The following is a 23,176-nucleotide window of genomic DNA, read 5'->3' as shown; positions in this document are numbered from 1 at the left end:
AAATGCCTTCTTGTCCTCAGTTCTTGTGTCCCTCACCAAGGGATGGGCAGTCCCTCTCATGCGCTCCTCTACACCCTCCCAGGCTGCGTGAGCTCTGCGTAAAGCTTATGTTCCTGCACCCGGTGGACTATGGGAGGAAGGCTGAGGAGCTGCTGTGGAGAAAGGTGTACTACGAAGTTATCCAGCTTATCAAGACTAACAAAAAGGTAAGGGGAGGTCAAGATCTTGGCAAGACGTTTGTCTAAAGAGGGGAAGCTAAGGAAGAAAAGGACAGCTAGGCAAGTGGGCCAGAGTATGGTTGTAGATAGGGAAACCAAGGAAGAGATAGCAGAAAGGGAGGGAGTCATATGGAATTAGGATCAGGGAAGGAGGGGAGCCTGATCCCAGATGGGGAGACCAGAGAAGTAGATCTAAGGGTATAGGGGTAACTTGTGAGTGAGAGGAGATGTGGATAATGTTCCAGAGCCAAGAAGATAAGTTTATTTCTTCGGGGAGATGAATATGATTAGGGATGGGGGAGCAGAACTCTGATCTTGTTGCTTAGCTAGCCCCTTCCCTTTCCCAATCTCCAGCATATCCACAGCCGGAGCACCTTGGAATGTGCCTACAGGACACACCTGGTCGCTGGTATTGGCTTCTACCAGCATCTCCTTCTTTATATCCAGTCCCACTACCAGCTAGAACTGCAGTGCTGCATCGACTGGACCCATGTCACCGACCCCCTCATAGGTCAGTGAAACCTGAAAGGTGGGCTCAAGGAGCAAGTTCATATGCTTCTACTTCTGGCCTTCTTATCCCTCAGGATCCATGTACCTTGTGACCCAGCCAGGCAGAGAGGATTCTAGAAGACCTACAAATGCTTCATGAAATTTGGATTTATCCAAACAAGCGTATGACTTGGGGTAAAGAGCTTAAGGAAAGAGAGAGGGAGAGACCTCTTCAGTCTGGGATTGTAGACCGATGGGGAGTCGGGGAGGGAATGGAATGATCTAGAGTAGGTCTGGCACTGGAAGATGTTATTAATAGCATTTTTTTTCTTCCAGTTGAATTTGGCTGGCATTCCTTTTAACTTTAGAGATTGTTTCCTAGTATTTGATGAAAGTATTAAAGTTTTTAGAAACGTTGGGGAAATCATGGACATTCTTTCAAGATAGTGCAAATCTCTTTTTGGCCTTCTGAGGTATTGGCAGCTATGGTGGTTTTCTCTTCAGTTCAGCTGTCCTTTAGAGCTCCTTCCCTCTTCCTCCAACTCCCCTTGCTCTCTATACCCCCTACCCTCCCCCAGCCCCATGCCTCTTCCCTCACCAGGACAAAGACATTCTGGGTCAGAGATGGAGGTTGTGTCTGCACCCCTATGTGGCAGCATTCTCTGGTCAGAAGCAGAGCACTGTATTTTGTACATTTAAAAACATTCAAGAACAAAACAATGGAGAATTCCCTGGCGGTCCAGTGGTTAGGACTTGGCACTCTCACTGCTGGGACCCCGGGTTCAGTCCCTGTTTGGGGAACTAAAATCCTGCAAGATGCGCGGCGCAGCCAAAAACAAAACAAAACAAAATAACATTAATCCAAGGCAACATTTATAGGTGTTATACCAGATTGCCAGAGGGGTCCATAGCTTAAACAAAGATTAAGAACCCTTATTTCAAAGGGTCAGTTCCCCAAACCATTTTAGTTTTTCTCCTTATTGATATTTCTTATTCAGCCAACTCAGCGATGTCTCTATAAAAAATATTAGGAAGGGCTGCTCAGAATGGGAGCTACACACCCAGGAGAGTGGCTGCAAAGTGGAATGGATAGGAGGATGGTCTCTGTAGCCAGGCTGCCAGTTGAATCCTGGCTCTGTCACTTACCTGCTGTGCAACTTTGATTTCTTTAACTGTAAAATGGAAGTAACAAGAGTAACTACCTCATGCGGTTGCTTTGAGGATTACTTAAGTTGATATCTTAATACACTTAGAACAGTACCTGGCACATGGGAAAACTGCCTGCCAAGTAGCTGAAGCTCTCTGAAGTTACAAGGCTGCCTGGGTGAAGGGAGAGGAGAGAGCCCATGCATATTTGGCTCTGGCCACCACCAGTCCTCAGGTCAGGCAAGATAACCTCATTTCCCTCATGGATAGACTCTCCATAGGCTGCCTTCTCTGTGGACCTCCCACCAGGCAGAAGCCAGGCGCATTTACCTTGGCCTCATTCAAATGCCATTCTTCCTGGGCAAGTTTCCCATCTTTACCCAAACCTTTTACCTTTAGGTGGGGAGCTGCTACCCAAGGCACCCACAACTGTACTGACACTTGAGCCTCACCTCTTCTTTCTAAAAGCCTTCCTATGATGACCTTTCACATGACCTTCCCCCAGGGAGCTGTCCTAGGTTGAGGACCATAGCCCATCTGTTCTAGTTCCTTTCTGTCTTGTGAATGACTCCTGCCTATGAGTTTCTGTGCCCCTGCCTCTGTCTACCTGTGAGCCTGTGTCTCTATCTGTGTCCTGGATGGGTGTCTTCTCTGCCCCATAAGGCCGTGTTCTAAAACTAGCCCTGGATTCTTTATCTGCTTTCTCCACCTAGGAAAGGTGTTTCCCCATAGATAAGGACAGAGGAATGGGCTTATAAACATCTCTCTCTCTCTCTCTCTCTCTCTCTCTCTCTTTCTCTTTCTCAGGATGCAAGAAGCCAGTGTCTGCCTCAGGGAAGGAGATGGATTGGGCACAGATGGCATGCCACCGATGTCTAGTGTACCTGGGGGATTTGTGTAAGAATCCGAACCTTTCATTTTTCTCTGTTTTGGGCTACAGGACAGGCTCCAACTGCTCTTGTTGGTACCACCCTTTACGTGATTGGAGAGCAGGAGGAGCAGTTTGGCCTCTGATGACTTTTCCCCTCCAGTCTGTTTACAGCGTTTCCTTCTTTTCACTGTTCGTGCATGAGTCAAAAAGGATGGTGAATACACGAAGAAGGAAAATGTCATTGCACTTTAACAAAGTCAGGGTGATAACCTGGTTTCATTGGTGGGTTAGGAGGATTTTAATTTGATGTCTTTCTCCTTTGGGGTTTTCTCTTCATGGATTCCTAGAGGAATTGCAGTTAGACCTCAGGGAGGACTTACCTGCCTGAAATATGTTTCTCAGAATGGAAAAGTACTCTCTCGCTTTATGGCCCCTGGGTCTCTATTCCTGATAGACAAAGGTTCTGTCATTAGGCTGCTGGTGTGTGGCTGTCAGATGCATTATCCTTTATTGATCGGAGGCTAGTCTCCCTGCCTCCATCCCACTCCTGGACCCTTTATAGGCAGGGGGCACAGAGAGAATCAGCTGTTTCACAGTAGATTGACCAAGTGTCATTAGTAGTGTCTTCTCTCTAGAACTGAGCAGTTGAATTCCAGAACCAAATATCAGAAGTCTTTTCAAGCATTTATATATGCTGCAGCCCCTTCATTGGGAAGAGATAATCAAGAAGAGCCTCTTTACTTTACAAACACTAAATATTCTTTACATTTTGGACCTACCAGCAAGGAAGAGAGAGTTGAACAATTTGCCCATAGTCATGCAGACTTAAGACTGTGCCAGAGACCCAAGCAGCCTGCCTTCTAGCTCAGGTATCTTCCTCCCGGGCTCTTACTACAGTTCTCCAGAGTAGACTCCCAGATGAGGGGAGGTTTTTCTGAAACACGGAATCATTGTATTTCTTTTCCTCCTCTCCCTCCTGCAGCACGATATCAGAATGAATTAGCTGGCGTAGACACTGAGCTGCTAGCTGAGAGATTTTACTACCAAGCCCTGTCAGTGGCTCCCCAGATTGGTAAGTGGACCCCCCCACTGGGGCCTCCCAACCCAGCAGCATTTTCCAAGAGGAAGACAATGTTGAGATGGCAGGCAGGCCATACTCACTTCCCCCTAGGTCCTTCCCACCCACTCTCAATTCTTTCATACTTCACCTTGGTTCTGCATCCTGCGCCTTGTAACACACTCAGAAGATGGTGGAAGGAGAAGAGAAATGGGAAAGTCTTGAACTAAGAAGGAAGGAGGCAGAAGAAGAGGGAGAGAGAAGAAGGCTTCCCTGGCCCTGAGGTTTCTGTAGAAAGAGGAGACCGTACTTCAGCTGCCCCCACGGAGGCACAGTGAGGGAAGGGATAAGGTTCCATTACAGGGAAAGATGGGGGTTAGCGTGTAGGAAGGAGAACTCAGAGGTGAGAGACTGAGCTGGGATAGAGGAGAGGGCTCCATGGAGTTCAGTCAGCATTGGAAGAGGCACAGCTGCTGCTGAAGGAATGGCACCCATCAGTGCTGAAACCGCTGGCGGTCCAGGTGGGCTTAGACTGATAGGAAGTGAGTCTAGAATAGATAACGCCCTGGAGGAGCAAGATTAAGCTGCTGATCACCTGGGACGCCAGTGTCGCCTGCGGACCCACTGTTCTCCCCATGAGTTCTCTGATGCTTAACGTGGGTTGGGCCTTGCAGCTTTCGGTGAGTATTATGGCTACAGACTGTGTGACTTCTCTTTCTCTCCAGGAATGCCCTTCAACCAGCTGGGCACCCTTGCCGGCAGCAAGTACTATAATGTGGAAGCCATGTATTGCTACCTGCGCTGGTGAGTATTTGCCAGCTCTTTCCCCAGCCCTACTTTCATGTCTGCACAATTCCTGCCTTGTTTTCTCTCTTCCCTTTCTCCCTTTTCTAGCTCCTGGGTGAGATAGATAGGAGAATGCTAAGATTGAGGGGGTCCCTTCTCTCAGGGGCATCCTGACGCAGCCGTGGTGCTTTTCACACAGCCACCTGGACTTGTAGATACTTGGGCAGCTGAAGTAGCTGTCTGCTATCATGAAAAATAACAGGATTGCTGCCTTTCTGAAGAAGGAAATAAATTTGGTATAGTTGATAAAATGGTACCAAAGTAGCCTCTGACAAGAACTTCAGAACTGTAGGGCTTCAGTGTCTTGAGGTGACAGAGATGACAGCATGGGGGGGACAAGTTTAACAGGGTGTATCACTGCTTCCCTGGATCTCACACTTAGCTCTTAGAGTGAAAAAACAATTTTTTCAGGGCACCCAAGGTTGATTAGGCTTAGGTTACTAAGTCACCATAACCAAACGCACATGAGACTGATAGGTAAATGAGAATGCCATTGGTTAAGTTTTAGTGAGACATAAACTGCCAGGAAACTCACTGTTGCCACCTAATCAGGGCCAAAGTCTACTTGAGAAGCCAAATCTGTCTCAGAAGAAGTTACATAGTGAATTGGGCTTCAAAGCCTAAAGGGAATAAGGGTGGTCTTCATAGCTTAAATGGTCAGCTACTAAGGTGTAAAGTAAAATAACCTAATTCTGCCTTCCTGGTCGAGGAAACCTGTTTCCTGTATCAACAAATATTTGCCCTGTTCCTTTAGTAGATCACTACAGACTGGCCTCCCATCACCTGTATTCATTTTTTTTTTAATTGAAATATAGTTGATTTACAATGTTGTGTTAATTTCTGCTGTGCAGCCAAGTGATTCAGTTATACGTATATATACATTCTCCTTTATATTCTTTTCCATTATGGTTTATCACAGGATACTGAATATAGTTCCCTGTGCTATACAGTAGGACCTTGTTGTTTATCCATTCTATATGTATATAATAGGTTGCATCTGCTAACCCCAAACTCCCACTCCATCCCTCCTCCACCCCCACTTCCCCCTTGGCAACCACAAGTCTGTTTTCTATGTCTGTGAGACTGTTCCTGTTTCGTAGATAAGCTCATTTGTGTCATATTTTGGATTCCACATATAGGTGATGTCATATGGTATTTGTCTTTCTCTGACTTACTTCACTTAGTATGATAATCTCTAGTTCCATCCATGTTGCTGCAGACGACACTATTTCATTCTTTTTTATGGCTGAGTAATATTCCATTGTGTATATATATGTATCACATCTTTATCCATTCATCTGTAAATGGACATTTAGGTTGTTTCCATGTCTTAGCTATTAAAAATAGTGCTGCTATGAACATAGGGGTGCATGTATCTTTTTGAATTATAGTTTTGTCTGGATATATGCCTAGGAGTGGGATTGCTGGATCATATGGCAACTCTATTTTTAGTTTTTTGAGGAACCTCCATACTGTTTTCCATAGCGGCTGCACCAATTTACATTCCCACCAATAGTGTAGGAGGGTTCCCTTTTCTCCACACCCTGTCCACCCTTTGTTATTTGTGTATTCATTCTTGAATATGATTACCAGGTTTATAACCTCCCATTGCATCTTTCCCATTCCTTGTGTGCCTTCCAGGGAATGCCTCCCTTACTTGTCCTGGATCCCTCATCACATTCATAATCATGATTTAGGGTGAATCACTTTCAAAGAGAGCCAAGCACATCCAGGTTTGGGAGGTGCCAAATAAGGTCCTCCTCTACTATGCGTAAACAAGTATATTTCATGGTTTGTGGGTTAGGCATTTGGCTAGGGCTCAGTTTGGCAGTTCTCCTCCTGGTGGCGTTGTCTAGGGTCAGTCAGTGGTATTCGGCTGATTTGGGGGTCTGATATGTCTGGAGGGTTGGTTCATCTGGACCCTTCTCCCTCTCCATATAGTCTCAGGGCCTCTCCATGTGGTATCTTCCTCAGGGTAGATGGACTTCTTACATAGTGGCTCAGGGCTCCAACAGCAAATGATGACCCAAGAAACTTGGAAGTAGGGTCTGCCAGTCTCTTAAGGCCTGGGCCTGGCAACTGGTGGAGTCACTCCTACAGCATTCTCTTGGTCAAAGCAGTTGCATAGTCGTTGTCTCCCACCCTCACCCCCTGCCAAGATTTCAGGGGAGGTGACACAGAACCCACTTCTCAGTGGAAGGAGTATCAAAGAATTTGTAGCTGTATTCACCACTGACGTGTATTTCTTCTATCACTGCTTTTTGTAATTAAAAGACGTTTCAAAAAACAAGACATTTTTTAAAAAGTATAGCATGCTGTTAAGTTCATAGGCTTTGTGGTAAGACAGACTTGGGTTGGAGACTCAGCTCTACTATGTTTTAGCTATGTGACCATTGTTTTATTGATTGATCGATTGCCGCGTTGGGTCTTCGTTGCCTCGTGTGGGCTTTTCTCTAGTTGCGGTGAGCGGGGGCTACTCTTTGTTGCAGTGCACGGGCTTCTCATTGCGGTGGCTTCTCTTGTTGGGGAGCACGGGCTCTAGGCACCCGGGCTTCAGTAGTTGTGGCACACGGGCTCAGTAGTTGTGGCTTGTGGGCTCTAGAGCGCAGACTCAGTAGTTGTAGCGCACGGGCTTAGTTGCTCCGCGGCATGTGGGATCTTCCCAGACCAGGGCTCGAACCCATGTACCCTGCATTGGCAGGCGGATTCTTAACCACTGCGCCACCAGGGAAGTCCGCTATGTGACCTTTGCATTATACTTGATCTCTCAGACTTTATTTCCTCATCTGTAAATGTGCACAATAGTAGGGTACAGTGCCTGACACAGAGTGGGGTGCTCAGTACATATGTGCGTTTGAATGAATGTCGTGAGGATTAACTGAAGTAGTGTATGTAAATATCCTTGCACATAGTAAATGCTTGTTAAATGCTACCTATTAAGTGCTGTGTGCTTTAAGAAAGATGAAGGATAGTGTATTTCAGGGATGGTAACTAAGTTAAGTTTGTAACATTGAGTGGGATTAATTGTCCCATTTCTAGATACAGAGGAGATGCAGACGTCATCATTACTCTGATTAATCTGGAAGTTGTGTGTGTGTATTTTATTAGGAAAGATAGCTTTCACCCTGAGTACATACATGGAAGGGGAGGCTGGGGGCAGCCTGTATTGACTAGAAACAGTGCTCCCTAAATCCCTGGAAGACTGACATTTCCCCTCTCCACCTCTGCCTCTGCCAAGACTCAGTAGCTCACCTCTGTCTCCTTCAGCATCCAGTCAGAAGTCTCCTTTGAGGGGGCCTATGGGAACCTCAAGCGGCTGTATGACAAGGCAGCCAAAATGTACCACCAGCTGAAGAAGTGCGAGACTCGGAAGCTCTCTCCCAGCAAGAAGCGGTGAGTGGGGCCTGTGGGAAGAGGGGGTCTTTCTGCAGTTGGTGCAGTAGGACCGTAGGGACTCTGGAGCTGTTCACCATTTACCTTGGGCTCCTCTCATTTCAGATGTAAAGACATTAAGAGGTTGCTGGTGAACTTTATGTATCTGCAAAGCCTCCTGCAGCCCAAAAGCAGGTGAGTGGAAGAGAGTGTGAGCAAGAACTGTGTCCTGTGAGCCCCATCCACGATGGCTTCTTTATGGCAGGGGACTTGAAGAGGAGGGAGTGGGCTGGTGAATTCTGCCTTTTGATTGGAAATTCTTTAGCTGGTTAGTCCTTTCTTGGCATCCCTCACTGTCTCACCCTAGGTTCTGTGCCCATTCTCTGGGTGGCTTACCCGCTGGCACAGTGGGTGCTTACTAGATGTTGAAGGAATGGCCGAATGGGAAGCCTGCCCACATCCCTTCCACTGCGTGTCTGCCCTTCCCGTGTTATTCTGTTTGCTTTGGAGACCAGCCAGCGCTGATTCCCCCTGCTCCTCTTTCTGAAGTCTCCCCTAAGGATCCTGTGGTCTTTTCTCTGAATCCTGTATTCCCAACTCTTTTTGCCTGCCCCAGCCCCCATCACTGACCTCCCCTGTTATCCTGCCCTTCCATAGCTCTGTGGACTCAGAGCTGACATCACTTTGCCAGTCAGTCCTGGAGGACTTCAACCTCTGTCTCTTCTACCTGCCCTCCTCACCCAACCTCAGCCTGGCCAGTGAGGATGAGGAGGAGTATGAGAGTGGATATGCTTTCCTCCCGGACCTTCTCATCTTTCAGATGGTCATCATCTGCCTTATGGGTGTGCACAGCTTGAAGAGAGCAGGTAACTCTCCCTCTGTCCCTCATTTCTCCCCGACTGGCTTCTGGGATCCTCACTACCCTTTTCTGCAGCTCCTTATCCATAAACTTGCTTCCACAAGCAGTCGCTTCACTACCTGTGTCGCTGCCTGGCTGTGGGAGAGAGGGGCAAGGAACCCTGCCCTAAAGAAGCTCCTAGTGAATGAACAAAGGCAACAGCGTATTCCCACCCCCTCCGCCCTCCTGCACCCACAAACACACGTACCCTTGGCCAGGACCCAGGCAGACACAGTGGTTGAGATGCTTAGCTGATGATCCAGATGGAATTCAGACTTGCTGGGGGTGGGGGCAGTTAGGCAGTTCTGGAAACCTTTCTGCCGGAGGTGTGTGTAGAGCAAAGTTGGATGGAAGGGAGGGAGAGGCAGGGCTGGGTGCGAAGATGCTCGGGGCATATGGGGAGACGCTTGCGTGAAGGCATCAAAGCCAGGGAGGATGAGATGGGACAAGAGCATCCATGAGCTTACATGAGGAAGCAGGATGAGCTGGCACATTCCACATTACAGGATGAGAGTGAAGAGACCTGAGAAGTCTTTTTTTACCTTAGAGGAAGTTTTCAGAGGTAGTTGGATCCTTGGAAGGGTTGAGAACAGGTGAGATGAGGTTGGAATTAATGGAGCCTACTCCTCTTCAGGGCCCTGGGCCCCTAATGCTGGCTTTCCTGGTTTTAGGATCCAAGCAGTACAGTGCAGCCATTGCCTTCACCCTGGCCCTCTTCTCCCACCTTGTCAATCATGTCAACATACGGCTGCAAGCTGAGCTGGAAGAGGGCGAGAATCCTGTCCCGGCATTCCAGAGTGATGGCACAGGTGCAGGCACGGGGGAGGTTGTGACTGTGGAAAGGTTAGCATGGGGCGTGGGGATCGTGGGAGGGGAACACAGGTGTGGCAGGGGAGGTGCTGTCAAAGAGCACCTGCCAGTGTCCTCGTTCCGGTTTGTCCCTAGGCCCCACCTGACCATCCTCTTTCCACAGATGAACCAGAGTCCAAGGAACCCTTGGAGAAGGAGGAGGAGCCGGGTCCTGAGCCTCCTCCTGCAGCATCTCAAGATGGCGAGGTCAGAAAGAGCCGGAAGTTCTCCCGCCTCTCCTGCCTCCGCCGCCGGCGCCACCCACCCAAAGCTGGTGATGACAGTGACCTGAGTGAAGGCTTTGACTCAGACTCGAGCCATGACTCAGCCCGGGCCAGTGAGGGCTCAGACAGTGGCTCCGACAAGAGCCTTGAAGGTGGGGGAACGGCCTTTGATGCCGAGACAGATTCAGAAATGAACAGCCAAGAGTCCCGATCAGACCTGGAAGATATGGAGGACGAGGAAGGGACACGGTCCCCAGCCCTGGAGCCACCTCGGGCCAGGTCAGAGGCTCCTGAATCCCTCAACGGCCCACTGGGCACCAGTGAGGCCAGCATTGCCAGCAATCTACAAGCCATGTCCACCCAGATGTTCCAGACTAAACGCTGCTTCCGACTGGCCCCCACCTTCAGCAACCTGCTCCTCCAGCCCACCACCGAGGCTCCCACCTTGGCCAGCCGCAGGCCCTGTGTCAACGGGGATGTGGACAAGCCCTCAGAGCCAGGTACTTGGGCCTCTCTTCATCATCTTGCTCTGGCCCTCACCTCCATACCATCGGCATTCATCTGAGAGGGGCCACTTTTTTCTCTGTTTGAGTACCTCACGTCCCCACCCTCACTGCCTTGCTTTTGGCTTCTGCCTGTAGTGTGGCCTGGAGTTTTTTCCCTGGGGATCCCCTCTGCTGCTCACTTCCTTATTCTCAGCTCCCAGCTGATTTCGTGGTCTTATTCTCCTCCCACTCCCACCTTGCTCCGTGGGTTTGGGGCTTTTCTCCCCACACAGCACTGCAGCTGTAACTCCCTCCCGTGCCATCCCAGGTCCTACCAGGGCTCCTGGAAGCTAGAAAAACCAGCACCCACCAGGGCAGGTGGATTAGAATGAGACTTTTCTCCTGAGGGTCTTCCCCTGAGGTGCAAAGGGCGCACCTGGTCAGCAGCAGCAGTGAACATTCGCGGCATCTACTCTATGCCAAGCACTAAGTTGGATTTTCTGGGGGGTCTTATCTAATTTTCACAGCAGCCTTGTGGTGGAAGAGTTATCATCCGTATTCTACATTCTCTTCTTTACCTCCAAGCTTCTGTGCACAGTGCTCCTTTGGTCTGGAACGTACTTTTCCTCCCTTGCCCCGAGCCTATTGCTTGGCTAATTCTCACTCTAGATTTTAGCTTAAAAGTCACTTGGTCTGGGATTCCTCCAAGGGTAGGCTTCTCGTGAGCTCCTGTAGACTCTGCACCTCGGCAACTTCCAGCCTTTTCCCACTCAAGTGACATTGTCCGTTGACTTGGCTGTCCGTCCCCTGCAATACCACGAGCCTCTTGAGGGCAGGGCAGTCCATGTTTTGTCTGTCGCTGTATCTTCATTACCTAACACAGTGCTTGGCACATGGTTGGGACTTAGAATGAACAAAAGAAATGAGGAAGCTGTTGCTCAGAGTTGGAGTGTGAACTACTTAAGTGTTCTAACCTGCAGACTTGAAGAGCTAGGAGTTGGAAGTAGTTCTTTTAATTCTGTACCCCTTTTCTCCCCACCTGTAGCTCACTTCTGTCTGCCCTGCCTTTTGCACAGTATAGGCACATCATAAATATCAGTTGAGTGAGTAGCTGTAGACCTCACAAATTAGCTCGTTTGTTTTGTTTTTAATTTATTTATTTTATTTATTTATTTTTGGCTGCGTTGGGTCTTCGTTGCTGTGCACGGGCTTTCTCTAGTTGCGGTGAGCAGGGGCTACTCTTTCGTTGTAGTGCATGGGCTTCTCATTGCGGTGGCTTCTCTTGCTGCAGAGCACGGGCTCTGGGGCACGCGGGCTTCAGTAGTTGGGGCACGTGGGCTCTAGAGTGCAGGCTCAGTAGTTGTGGCGCACGGGCTTAGTTGCTCCGCGGCATGTGGGATCTTCCCGGACCAGGGCTCGAATCCGTGTCCCCTGCATTGGCAGGCGGATTCTTAACCACTGCGCCACCAGGGAAGCCCCTTAGCTCGTATTTTAAAAGGCACCAGGTTCTTGGCTTAAAAGCAACCAGTTAGTGGGCCTAGAAAAGTTAGGCAGGGGCCTGATTCCTCTCTTCTCACATCAGAATTCTTCAGAAGAGTCCAAGCAGGTCGGGGCATGCTCCCCCCACGGAGCCGAAGCCTGTTGCCATGTGCCTACTAGTCGCTCATCCTGGTTCTCTGTCACCCACCCCCAGCCTCTGAAGAGGGCTCTGAGTCGGAGGGAAGTGAGTCTAGTGGGCGCTCCTGTCGGAATGAGCGCAGCATCCAGGAGAAGCTGCAAGTCCTGATGGCCGAAGGCCTGCTTCCTGCTGTGAAAGTCTTCCTGGACTGGCTACGGACTAACCCTGACCTCATCATTGTGTGTGCGCAGGTGTGTCACTCCACTCCCACTGCTCTCAGTCAGGTCCCAAGGTGTTAGGGGAGGGCGCCAGCCAGGATGGGGTGTGGGAATCCCCTCAGGTGGGCTGGTCAAGACAAAAGTTATTGTCAGGCACCTGCTCTGTGCTGGCTCCGTATGCTTTTTACGGGCCAAGGATTAGGCATGACCTTTGCCCTCACAGAGCCTGTGGCCTGGGCTGGGATACAAATTTTGTGGACTGGGAAAATGAGAGCACTGCTTATTCTGCTTTGTGTCCCCAGCGCCAGGCATAATGCCTGCCATTATGAGTAATGTCTATGACAGTGTGTGTTCAAGGGCTAACCTGGATAGGTGAACACCGGAGTCCAGGGAAAGGAGAGAGCACTGAGTAGTGACAAGAGAGATGAGACTGGGAAGTGACAGGATGTTCAGACAAGGTGCAGGTGTTGTGAGCAGGGAAACGGCTTAAAGAGAGTCCTGTAGCTGGAGCGAGTGGTGTCAGAGGCGGGCTGCCATGGAGACTGGTTGCTGTGATTGTGACCTTTTCCTTCCTTTCTCAGGTTCAGAGTCTTAATCTTGAGCCTCCGGTGCCCTGAGGCTTTTCTTCAGTGTTGCTTTATTCCAGTAGCACACCTGCCTGCTGTGGAAGACCCTTTTCCCTGCAGGTCGCCCTCTTCCCGAGATGAGGGAGTTTAGGTCAGGGCCAGGCACAACCTTGGGCATGTGCTTGTGCCTGATGACAGCTAGTTAGTCATTGTTAGTCATCGAGGGCGGTGTGGTGAAGATGGGGGTGCAGGTCACATCCCCAGAGAGGCGGCCCAGTGTGGGCACGTGGAGGGCTGAAAGGAAAAGTTCGTGCTAGACAGGGAGAAGCTTCCTCCAACGCTCTAGCTTTTTCCACTACCAAGATCCAGAGGGTTTCTCCTGTGGTTTCACGCCTTCCCTTTTCATGAAGCCTTCAGCGGTTGATGAAGTTCAGTGAGGCTTCATGGTCCCCTTCTTCATTCCTGCCTGTTTTCCAAGTCCTCCGTGAGCCCCCCCTTGGCCTCTTTTGTTAATTTTTCTCCCAAACGCTTCTAGGCCTGTGACCATAGCCCCAGACCCCCCAGATATAGTGCTTTTCTTGTTCACTGCCAGCCTCCAGCACTGCCCCAGCTGAAGCCTTCCTCTTCTCTCTCTCCCTCAAGAGCTCTCAAAGTCTGTGGAACCGCCTGTCTGTGTTGCTTAATCTGTTGCCAGCTGCTGGCGAACTCCAAGAGTCTGGTGAGTGAGTCCCTGGCACTGTCCTCCCTCTCTCTCTCCCTCACTGGCCCCACAAAGCCCGCCTCCCCCTTCCTGGTAACCTGGCCCTTAGGGTAAGGAGGTTAATGGGATTCACTGCCTAGCCTCCCTAACACACAGCAGTCATTGTGGTCTGGGCCTCTCTGGTTTCCTGCCCCAACACTGCCCCACTGTGGGCAGGTGGCCTGGTCCACCAGGGAGGGTGCTCCCTGGGGAAGGCAGTGGAGTGGCAAGAGCAGAGTGAGGGGAGCCTGTGAGCCAGCCCCAGTCACTGGTGTGGCACCGATGCCTTCCTCATTGAGAATTGACCTTGACCTTCAGAGCCCATCTGCCTGGTTCATCCCCTCCTGCCACCTTCCAGCTGGAAACCACCTTCTCCTACCTCTGGACTCACCCAAGGGCAATCCGTTCCTTCTTCCAGAGCTCCTCCTCTCACATCCATCCTAGTGTGATTGTGCCTCTGTCAGGGGGCCGTCCCAGTCTGAGCGGTCCTCTAACCCTCCCAGCTCTGGTCTCCTAAAGCTCTGCCTGACGGCCCTGTGCACCCATCTCCCCTTTCCTCCCCCCACCGCTCCCCACCTTGTGTCCGAGGAGTATGTCCTGCCTCCCAGCCTCTGAGGAAGGACTGTGTCCCTCTGACTGGGGGCTCCCACAGGGCGGGTGGTCTCATGTGTCCTCTTTCTCCCCAGGCCTGGTCCTGTGTCCTGAGGTCCAGGATCTTCTTGAAGGTTGTGAACTGCCTGACCTCCCGTCTAGCTTGCTGCTCCCAGAGGACATGGCACTTCGCAACCTGCCTCCCCTCCGGGCTGCCCACAGACGCTTTAACTTTGAAACGGATCGGCTCTTGCTCAGCACCTCAGAAGAGGTGAGGATATCATTTCTCACGCCACAAGCTCTGTTGTTCATCAGACTCAGTAGCAAAGCAGGGGCTCAGGGCTGGAGGGGGCGGGCAGGCACCCCTTCCATCCGGACAGGGAGCATGTCCCTGGGGCTGCAGCTGTGAGTCCTTTTTCACTCGGTGAACCATTTGGACTTCCTTTCCTTCTTGGCAGGATGTCCTTCCACAGGTCTGCTGTTGGTAGTGTCTCCCTTTGTAGAACAAGCCTCCTTCCCCTTTCTCCCCCTTTTGGAGAGGACAAAACAAGTAAATTATTAGGGCTTTGAAATCTCTATTGGTCTCTTTTCTCTTCTGAGCCCAGCCTCCTCTAAGCTGACCAGCAAACAGTCAGAAAGTTGGAGCTGGAAGGGAATGTGCTTTCACCAGTGACTTTCACCCTTGAATCTGTGTCACCACATGGGCCGTCTTGGGGGCAGCAAAGGGAAGCCAAGAGGACAGGCGTCCCAGCCCCCGTCCCCAACACAAACACACACACCCCCACCCCCACCCCCGCGTTGGTTCCTCCTTCTCCACCTTGGCTTGATAGTCTGTTTTATATTTTAGCATTCTAGATAAGATTTTTGTTTGATGGGGAAAGAAGGGTTTTGCTGACCAAAAACATAAGTTGGAAATGGTGATCTAGTTTGTCCTTTCATTTTACACGTTAGGATCTGAGACCCAGAGAAAGATGGCATAAGAACCCAGGTCTTGTCACTCCCAGCCCGTGTCCTTGTCTCTTTCTTCTCAGCCCTGAGTCCTGCTTCTCTTGTCCTTCTGGGAGTTTCCTCGCCCTACCTGCTCACTCCTTTTCCTACTTGCTCACTCCTACTAGAGGCCCTGGGCCTCGGCACTCCTCTTTTCCACCCCACAGACCACAGGCCTTACGAGGGAGCCCATGTTGCTGAGTTGGCTGGGCTGGCAGGGACGGCGGAGGGGAGGAGCCGGGGGCCAGCGGGCCTGGAGGGCCCTGCTCAGCCGGGCCGCCTCCCATGTCTCCTCACAGACGGTCGTGCGCATCTGCTGCATCCGCAGCTTTGGCCACTTCGTTGCCCGCCTGCAAGGCAGCATCCTGCAGTTCAACCCAGAGGTTGGCATCTTCGTCAGCATCACCCAGTCTGAGCAGGAGAGCCTACTGCAGCAGGCCCAGGCCCAGTTCCGCATGGTGAGTCAGGCCTCCCCTCCCTGTCTGCTCCGCTCCCATGGGCTCACCGAGAAACCCAGGGTCAGAGGCTCAGACACACTGGTGGCCCTCGACTGAAGAACCTGGGCATTGGGGCCGGGGAGACTGAGCCTGGGGAGGGAACTGAGGGCTGATAGGGAGTGAGAGTTGCCTTGAGCAGGGGCAGCCTGGCACCGGGCCTGTATGTAGACTGACTGGGGATATAGGGCCATCTCTGTCACCTCCTAGTCTGAATTGAGTAAGTCACTTAACCTTGCTAATTCTGTTTCCTCATCGGTTACACAGGAATAGTTGAATCAGCTTTATGGGGTTGCTGTGACTGTGGGATGATAGTGAATGGCAGGCACTTTGCACTTTGCGTTATGGAGTGTGTGCTGTGGAGTATGTGCGCTCAGCAAAATGCTCCTTTCCCTTCCCTTTTCGAGGGATGAAGACTGAGGAATGGAGGGATCCTGGCATCAGACACCATGCAGGAACCCTCCCATCCCACAGAAGCCCCAAAGAGTAGGAGGTGGCCTGTGTTACCTCTTCTCCAGTCAGTCATTCACTCCACAGATATTTAATGAGAATCTGCTTTGTGCCAGACCCGTCAGTATCCTAGGCATGAGGGTTACAGCAGCAAACAAGACAGGCCTTTCTCTTGTGAGGCTAATACTTTGTGAGCAACACTGTGGGTTCTTTAGTGGGGCCTGCACAACCCTGGGCGTGTTGTCCTCCCCAAGCTAAGTGGCACCAGTACATGTGGGGGGGTGGTGTCTGGCGCGGGAAGCACGGCCCACGTGTCTTGGCAAGCCCAGGGGTTCTTCTTCATCTCAAGCCAGTCTCCTCCCCCATGTTCTTCCTTTCCCCAGCCCCAGGCTCCCCGACCTCTGAGCACCCCCTTCCTGTGGATGGGAAGGGGCACAGTCTCCCCAGAAACCCCCCTCCTTGCTGCCTTAAAAGCAAGCACGTTTTGTTAAAAACTAACCTTTTGTGTTAAGACTTTCATTGCTGTTGCGTAGGGGAAAACACAGGGGGTTACAAAAATAATTATGGGAAAGTCACACAGCTTCAAAAAATGTTAGAGTGTTTGCAGGCATTTCCTCTGGCCTAAAGCTCCCAAAGACTCCTCCTGGGGGCACGGAATACTTGAAAGCCCCTCTGGTGTGGTGCTAGACACCACAGGCCACAGTGGACCCAGGCCACACTGCCTGCTGGGACTGCCTCCTGCTCTGCCTGAGTCACGTTTCCACCCCAAGGGGTTTATCCCCTGGCGGCAGCAGCGTGGTCCTTGTCATATTGCTGTCTCCCATCATTTATCGAGAGTTTTCCATGTGCAAAGCTGCTTTGCATGTGACATCTCATTTAACCCTGTAACAGCCCTGTGAGGTGGGTGCTTGCAGCCTCATTTTATAGACGAGGAAGCACAGAATGACAAAGGAAGAGGTATCGGTGGCAGAGCCAGGGCTCTGGAATTGGAAAGACCAGGCTCTTGTCCTTGTTCTAAGCTGCTGTGGGAGCTTAGCTTCTCTGCAAGCCAGGCGGGGCGCTGCTCCTACTCTCTGGGCTCTAGTGTCTGCCTGGTTTAGGGACCCCTCTTTCCCAATGGGTCTGGTCTTCTGCCTCCCTTCTTTGCTTTCTCTACCAGAGTTTCTCGAAGGGGACACTCCGCAGGCGGGTAAGAGGTGGACACTTCATAACCATAGTATAATCAAAACTAAGAAGTTAGGATTGGTACAATCGTGTTAACTATAGACTTTATTCAGATTTCACTAGTTTTCCTGTAAATGTCTATTTTCTTTTTCAGAATCCCACGTTACATTTGATTGTTTTAATGTCTCCTCAGTCTTTCCATGTCTTTTTTTTTTTTTTTTTAATATTTATTTATTTATTTGGTTGCGCCGGGTCTTAGTTGAGTCAGGCGAGCTCCTTAGTTGTGGCATGTGTGTGGGATCTAGTTCCCTAACCAGGGATCGAACCCAGGCCCCCTGCATTGGGAGCCCAGAGTCTTAACCACCGCGTCACCAGGGAAGTCCCTTTCCTTGTCTTTTATAATCTTGCCAGTTCTAAGGAGTATTGTTCAGTTGTTTTGTAGAATGTTCCTCACTTGGCTTTGTCTGGTGTCTTATGATAAGGATGAGATTATACATTCCAGATTAATATTTTAAAGCATCACTCTGATGATGCCAGTTTGCTCGTCAAAGAGCCTTCAGTGGCTCCCCATGTCTTTTAGAATAAGTCTCCATCTTTAGACCATACTAAGGAATTTGGACTTGATCTAGAAGACAAAGAAAAACCATCACAGGACTTTTAGTCAGGGCCATGGTGGACAGCAGATGGTTTTTGAAAGATTGCCTTGGTTGTAGGCAGAGAAAATGAATTGGGCTGGAGGCAGAGACCAAAAAGAAGGTGGTTATAATAGTCAAGGTGGGAGGTACTGGCTTAGACCAGGGTTGCACGTTGAAGATGGAGGGATGCAGAGGGATGTGAATGATTTTTTAGGAGGTACAGTTGACAGGACTGGGAGGCTGATAACTTCTGGGGCGGAAAGAGAGGGAAAAGTCAAAGCCAGCTAGCTTTCTGACTTGGCAGATGGTGGTTTACTTAGCAAGCTGGGGAACACTAGAGGATGAGAAGCAGGTTCTGAGAAGCAGGTTGGGCTGTCAAGTAGGCATTTGGGTATGTACGTCTGGAACTCAGGAGTGGTCAGGTCTGGGCTGAAGCTGCAGATTTTGGAAGAAGTTGGCAAGTGGGTGATGATAGAAAGCGAAGGGGCGCATGGATGGTATCCCCTGGGAGGGAGGACAGATTGAGAGGAGCAGAGGCGGAACCCTGAGACACAGACAGGTGCCATCCCCTCCCTCTTTCCCCGGGAGGCGTGAGCTTCTGTGGGCTGCTGATGGAACGTGTTCAGATGACACAGGAGGGATATTTTTTCTCCCACGCCTCCCTTCCCCTCACTTAGCAGGAGTGATAGAGAGCTGACTTTATATGAGACCATACCTATTTCAGACCCCAGGAATCCCTTTTGGTCTTCTTGATCACTGGAGAAAGGAATATTCCCCCAGCTTCTTGTCCCAAGCTTAGCACCTGGTATTCTCCCCTTGTAGGCACAGGAGGAAGCTCGGCGGAACAGGCTAATGAGAGACATGGCCCAGCTACGACTTCAGGTAAGAAGTTGGGGCCCCGCGCTCCTTCTGCTCTTGATCTGGTTATTGCCTGAAGCCCCCCTGGCACATCCTCAGCCCTCCAGCTTCAGCCCTTGTTCTGCCCGCTGTGGCTCTCCACCTTGCGCTGGCTACCCTCGCAGCCTCCTAGACTGCCTTCCAACTGCTGACTTGTCACTGAGCTTTCGTGCTCCCTTCTGCCTTCACTTCTGTCTCTTTTCCTTCTCTTTCTCTTCCTCTTTCCTTTAACCCTTGTTTCTGTCTACTGTTCCTATGAGGCCATTCGTCGAAGGGGTCCCTTGTTCCCACTGGCAGCAGGAGGAGCCCCATAAGAGCCACCTTGGGTACCATTCTTCCCCTGCCCAGGCTGCACGCAGCTCCACCCACTCTGCCTTCTCTCAACAGCTCGAGGTCTCTCAGCTGGAAGGGAGCCTGCAGCAGCCCAAGGCCCAGTCAGCAATGTCTCCCTACCTCGTCCCCGACACCCAAGCCCTTTGCCACCACCTCCCTGTCATCCGCCAGCTGGCCACCAGTGGCCGCTTCATTGTCATCATCCCAAGGACAGGTAAGTATATTGGAGAGGTGGAGGCAGAGAGTGTGGCTAAAAGAGAATCTGGCTTGGGATTGAGAGACCCTTACTTGGGGCCCAGTTTACACACAGTGGCCTTGGTCAAGTCCTGCCACCTCTCTGAACTTCAGTCATTTCATCTGCGAAGTGGGCATGACAATCCCTGTTAAACCCTGACTCGCAAGATGGTTGGGAGAAACAGATGAGAAAATCTAAGTGAAAGCAGTTGGTAAGTTGCCAAATACGTTGTTGGCAGAAGGTCAGTCTTTGAAAGAACTTCAGGATTCCTGTAGGAGCTACGGTCCCTTTTCCTGCAGTGTGTCCTGGAGTGAGTGCAGATGCTTCTGCAGAGCCCCATGTCACGACAGCCTGAGCTCATCTGTTTTGTCATTCCCCCACCCGCATCTTGCCCACCAGTGATCGATGGCCTGGATTTGCTGAAGAAGGAACACCCCGGGGCCCGGGATGGGATCCGATACCTGGAGGCAGAGTTTAAAAAAGGGAACAGGTGAGTGCAGGCCTGGCTGGACCTGTGCTGAGCCCAGACAACAAATGAGTGTGTTCCTCGTGTAAGACACGTGGTCCCTGCTCACAGTTGGCTCACTGCCTGGTGAGGGAGGCCGAAGACATAATTAGAAGTCAGGGTCTTAGGTGCTGAAATAGACAGCGATTGGAGGAGCCAGGAGCCCTGTTGGGGAACAGTGACCTGCTGTCCATCTACCTCTGCGGCAAACATGAGATCACTGTGACCGGGGAGAGGGGAACAAGCACCCCACCTCCAAGCTGTGGACTCCTTTGCAGGAGGTTCTCCTGCTTTAGGTGATCAGGTTGACCAGGGTGGGAGTGCCTTCATCGGTGCTGCCCAGGGGCTTCCCATGGGGCTGGGGGGACAGATGGCAGTGTATAGGTGCTCAGCCCAGCACAGGCCCTTCCTTCTGGCCTTTGGGGCCAGAAAAGGACTAGACACTGGGTGTAGGGAAGAGGGAGAAAGCTCCCCGCTCTCTGCTGGCTGGTCTACCCCTCCTCTGGATCTGCCCTTGCCTGGTCAGAAAGCTGCACAAAGCCTGCTTGTTTGGACCTTGTCTCCAGAAGCACTGACTTGAAAAGCATCTGCTGCTTCTCCCCTCCCAGCTCCTCTCCAGGGAGGAACCAAAGAATTGATGTTATCAGGAGGAAAAGCAAGCTGGGCTCAGCAGCTAGGAAGCCACTTCAAAATGACTCCAAACAGACCTGTGATGTGGGAGACGTGCCCCCCCCCCCCATAAAACTGGGTCCCCTGCGCCACAATGGCCCGCTTTGTCCCCTGCCCCCAACCTTCACTCTCTCGTCTCCTTTGCAGGTACATTCGCTGCCAGAAAGAGGTGGGGAAGAGCTTTGAGCGGCATAAGCTGAAGAGGCAGGACGCAGATGCCTGGTAAAATTTCAGCCGCCACCCCTAGAACCTCAGATAGGCTGCCTACCCTGCTCCTCTGTGGGCTCTCCCCAGGACAGAGGGACGGGGCCGGAGAATTCTGTAACAGGCAGCAGGACCAGCGCGGGGCCAGGCTCGTTCTGCCAGAGGCCTCCTGCAGGTCTCACCTTAGATGGAGTGAGACGTTGCTCCAGCATCTGAGCCCCTGTGGCCCTGAGATCCTTGGGCTCAGCTTCCTCACTCATTGAACCTTTGCCCAGTCCCTGTAACATGTCCTCCAGGGCCAGCTTCCAGGACCCACTGCTCTGGGCTGCCTGGCTTCCCTCGCTCTCTCCTGGTGCCCTCCTCACCCCCAGCTCCCCCTGTGCCCTGGAGATCTGGTGTTCAGGCTGTGCTAATGCTGGGGCTTGGCCCGCCTTCCCCCTGCTCCCACCAGGACGCTCCATAAGATCCTGGACAGCTGCAAACAGCTGACTCTGGCCCAGGGGGCAGGTGAGGAGGACCCGAGTGGCATGGTGACCATCATCACAGGCCTTCCACTGGACAACCCCAGCACGCTTTCAGGCCCTATGCAGGTGGGTCACGGGGTGATGTTTGGCAGAGTGTGGAACGGGGAAGAGGTACCAGAGTCGACTCCCTCAGACCAGACAGCTGCCCTTTTCCTCTTCCATCACCCCTTCCCCAGCCCCTCAACGACTTGTCCCAGAGTTTGGGAGGTCAGGCCCTCCTCCATTTGTCCTCCCCCCAATTCTACAGGCAGCCTTGCAGGCCGCTGCACATGCCAGTGTGGACATCAAGAATGTTCTGGACTTCTACAAGCAGTGGAAGGAGATTGGTTGAGACCGACCCCCAGGCCCTGCAGCGGGGCTGACTCCAGATCTCTCCTGCCCTCCCTGGCAGCCAGGACCACCACCTGTAGTCACCCCACCACACGCAGACTCACGCACGCACACAGGAAGGAAGCCCAGCTGCACACAGGCCGCAGGGAGGGCCCAGGAGCCAGCTGGGAGGGTGGGGTCCCCCTGTTGCCAAGACGACGTCAGGAAAGCAAGGAAAGTGCTTGGAGCAGGAGAGGCCTGTGGGCCCCTAGCCAGCCTTCCTGCCTCAGCCCCCCTGCTTTCCCCAGGGGCAGGTGGCAGGCACGGGTGCCTGCGTTTCGTTGGAGTGGTTCCTGGACCTCTGAGGGGAAGGGACAGCAGAAGGGGCCCTTCTTCCTCACAGACGCAGGGTGGTTGGTGCCAGGAGTTTGGGCCCTCTGGGCCTGGGGGTAGAGTTGGGTAACACCAGGTGTCTGGGTGGTTCTCTGCAGACCCTTCCTCTCCTCGAGGACCACCCATCCCCCTCTCATCTCCCTTTGCAGGGGCTGGGCAGCTCTGGAGCCTTGGGGACTCTTAAGGAAGAGGGGCCTGGAGCTGCCTGCACCAATAGCAGGGCAGGGCTTAGATCCCCTCCTCCTGCTGCAGGGGCTGCACACCCATTGCCCCACTTCTGTTTTCTGTCTCCCTTCGTCTAGCTTCCAGGGCAGGGAGCAGGCCCACGACGGCTGCTGGCAGTCTGGCCTATACGCCAGTGAGGGCTTCTGTGCCCACCAGCCCCATGGTCACTGCGCTTTGTGCTCTGGGCTGCTGTGCTGGGACAGAGTGGGATGCCAGTAAGAGGAGAGGGGGGTGAAGTTTGAGGCCACAACCCCCCTTACTGTCTAGGGAGGGGCCTGTGTTTGGATGGACAGCAGAAAGGAGAGGCCCCTTGAAGCTGCCCGGCCAGGGACCCTCTGCCCTGATGGGCTTCCCTACTTCTGTCCTTCCCCGGGACTAAAGGCCTGGAGGAGCTGAGCATGGGGCTAGCTTCTGGAGTGTTGAGGTGAATGTGAGAGCAGAGATCATGAATAGCTCAGGGCAGTGAGTGGAGCAGCAAGAGTGGGGCTGAGTGTGGGAGGCTTTGGCCAGGATTGCCTCGGCCCCTCCCTCTCGGGCTGCACATACAGCTCGGGCTGGGGGTTGAGGGTCGGGGATCTCAGCTCTGCTGTTCCCCACCCCAGCGCTAGCCTAGCTTCCCAGACTGTTCTCGGAGGAGAACAGGCTTCCTGCCTTCTTCCTCTAAGACAGCAAGTCTGGGACAACCTGGGGGGAGTGGGATCACCCCCACTTCCAGTCCCTGGCAGAGACTGAGACTAAAGCATCACTTAATAAAGACCCCCAGAAGCCCACTCCCTGTCTCCTGGTGCCTTTCTTTTTTTTTTTTTTAATTTTATTTATTTATTTATTTTTGGCTGCGTTGTGTCTTTGTTGCTGCGCGTGGGCTTTCTCTAGTTGCTGCGAGCGGGGGCTACTCTTCCTTGCAGTGCGCGGGCTTCTCATTGCGGTGGCTTCTCTTGTTGTGGAGCACGGGCTCTAGGCACGTG

General features: G+C 52.0%; 1 protein-coding gene across 1 annotated transcript in view; it reads left to right on the top strand.

Annotated features, from left to right (window-relative positions):
* The window catches only part of SMG5 (SMG5 nonsense mediated mRNA decay factor), a 28,059-nt gene extending 5,078 nt beyond the window's left edge, over window positions 1-22,981 (top strand). Inside the window, exons 3-22 of the mRNA XM_068541019.1 lie at window positions 83-206; window positions 573-729; window positions 2,661-2,750; window positions 3,707-3,796; window positions 4,507-4,585; window positions 7,895-8,020; window positions 8,126-8,194; window positions 8,657-8,865; window positions 9,569-9,706; window positions 9,871-10,470; window positions 12,149-12,324; window positions 13,500-13,575; window positions 14,283-14,458; window positions 15,474-15,632; window positions 18,740-18,799; window positions 19,202-19,361; window positions 19,782-19,872; window positions 20,704-20,778; window positions 21,212-21,350; window positions 21,532-22,981. Coding sequence (XP_068397120.1) covers window positions 83-206; window positions 573-729; window positions 2,661-2,750; window positions 3,707-3,796; window positions 4,507-4,585; window positions 7,895-8,020; window positions 8,126-8,194; window positions 8,657-8,865; window positions 9,569-9,706; window positions 9,871-10,470; window positions 12,149-12,324; window positions 13,500-13,575; window positions 14,283-14,458; window positions 15,474-15,632; window positions 18,740-18,799; window positions 19,202-19,361; window positions 19,782-19,872; window positions 20,704-20,778; window positions 21,212-21,350; window positions 21,532-21,615 — 2,878 coding nt within the window. The 3' untranslated portion in view covers window positions 21,616-22,981. The remainder of the gene's footprint in view (window positions 1-82; window positions 207-572; window positions 730-2,660; window positions 2,751-3,706; window positions 3,797-4,506; window positions 4,586-7,894; window positions 8,021-8,125; window positions 8,195-8,656; window positions 8,866-9,568; window positions 9,707-9,870; window positions 10,471-12,148; window positions 12,325-13,499; window positions 13,576-14,282; window positions 14,459-15,473; window positions 15,633-18,739; window positions 18,800-19,201; window positions 19,362-19,781; window positions 19,873-20,703; window positions 20,779-21,211; window positions 21,351-21,531) is intronic.
* The last annotated feature ends 195 nt before the right edge of the window (window positions 22,982-23,176 follow it).

Source organism: Eschrichtius robustus, chromosome 3 (genome assembly GCF_028021215.1).
Source record: "Eschrichtius robustus isolate mEscRob2 chromosome 3, mEscRob2.pri, whole genome shotgun sequence".
Classification (NCBI taxonomy): domain Eukaryota; kingdom Metazoa; phylum Chordata; class Mammalia; order Artiodactyla; family Eschrichtiidae; genus Eschrichtius; species Eschrichtius robustus.
The sequence above is the reverse complement of the archived record's forward strand: the minus strand, read 5'-3'. Positions and strand labels throughout refer to the sequence as shown.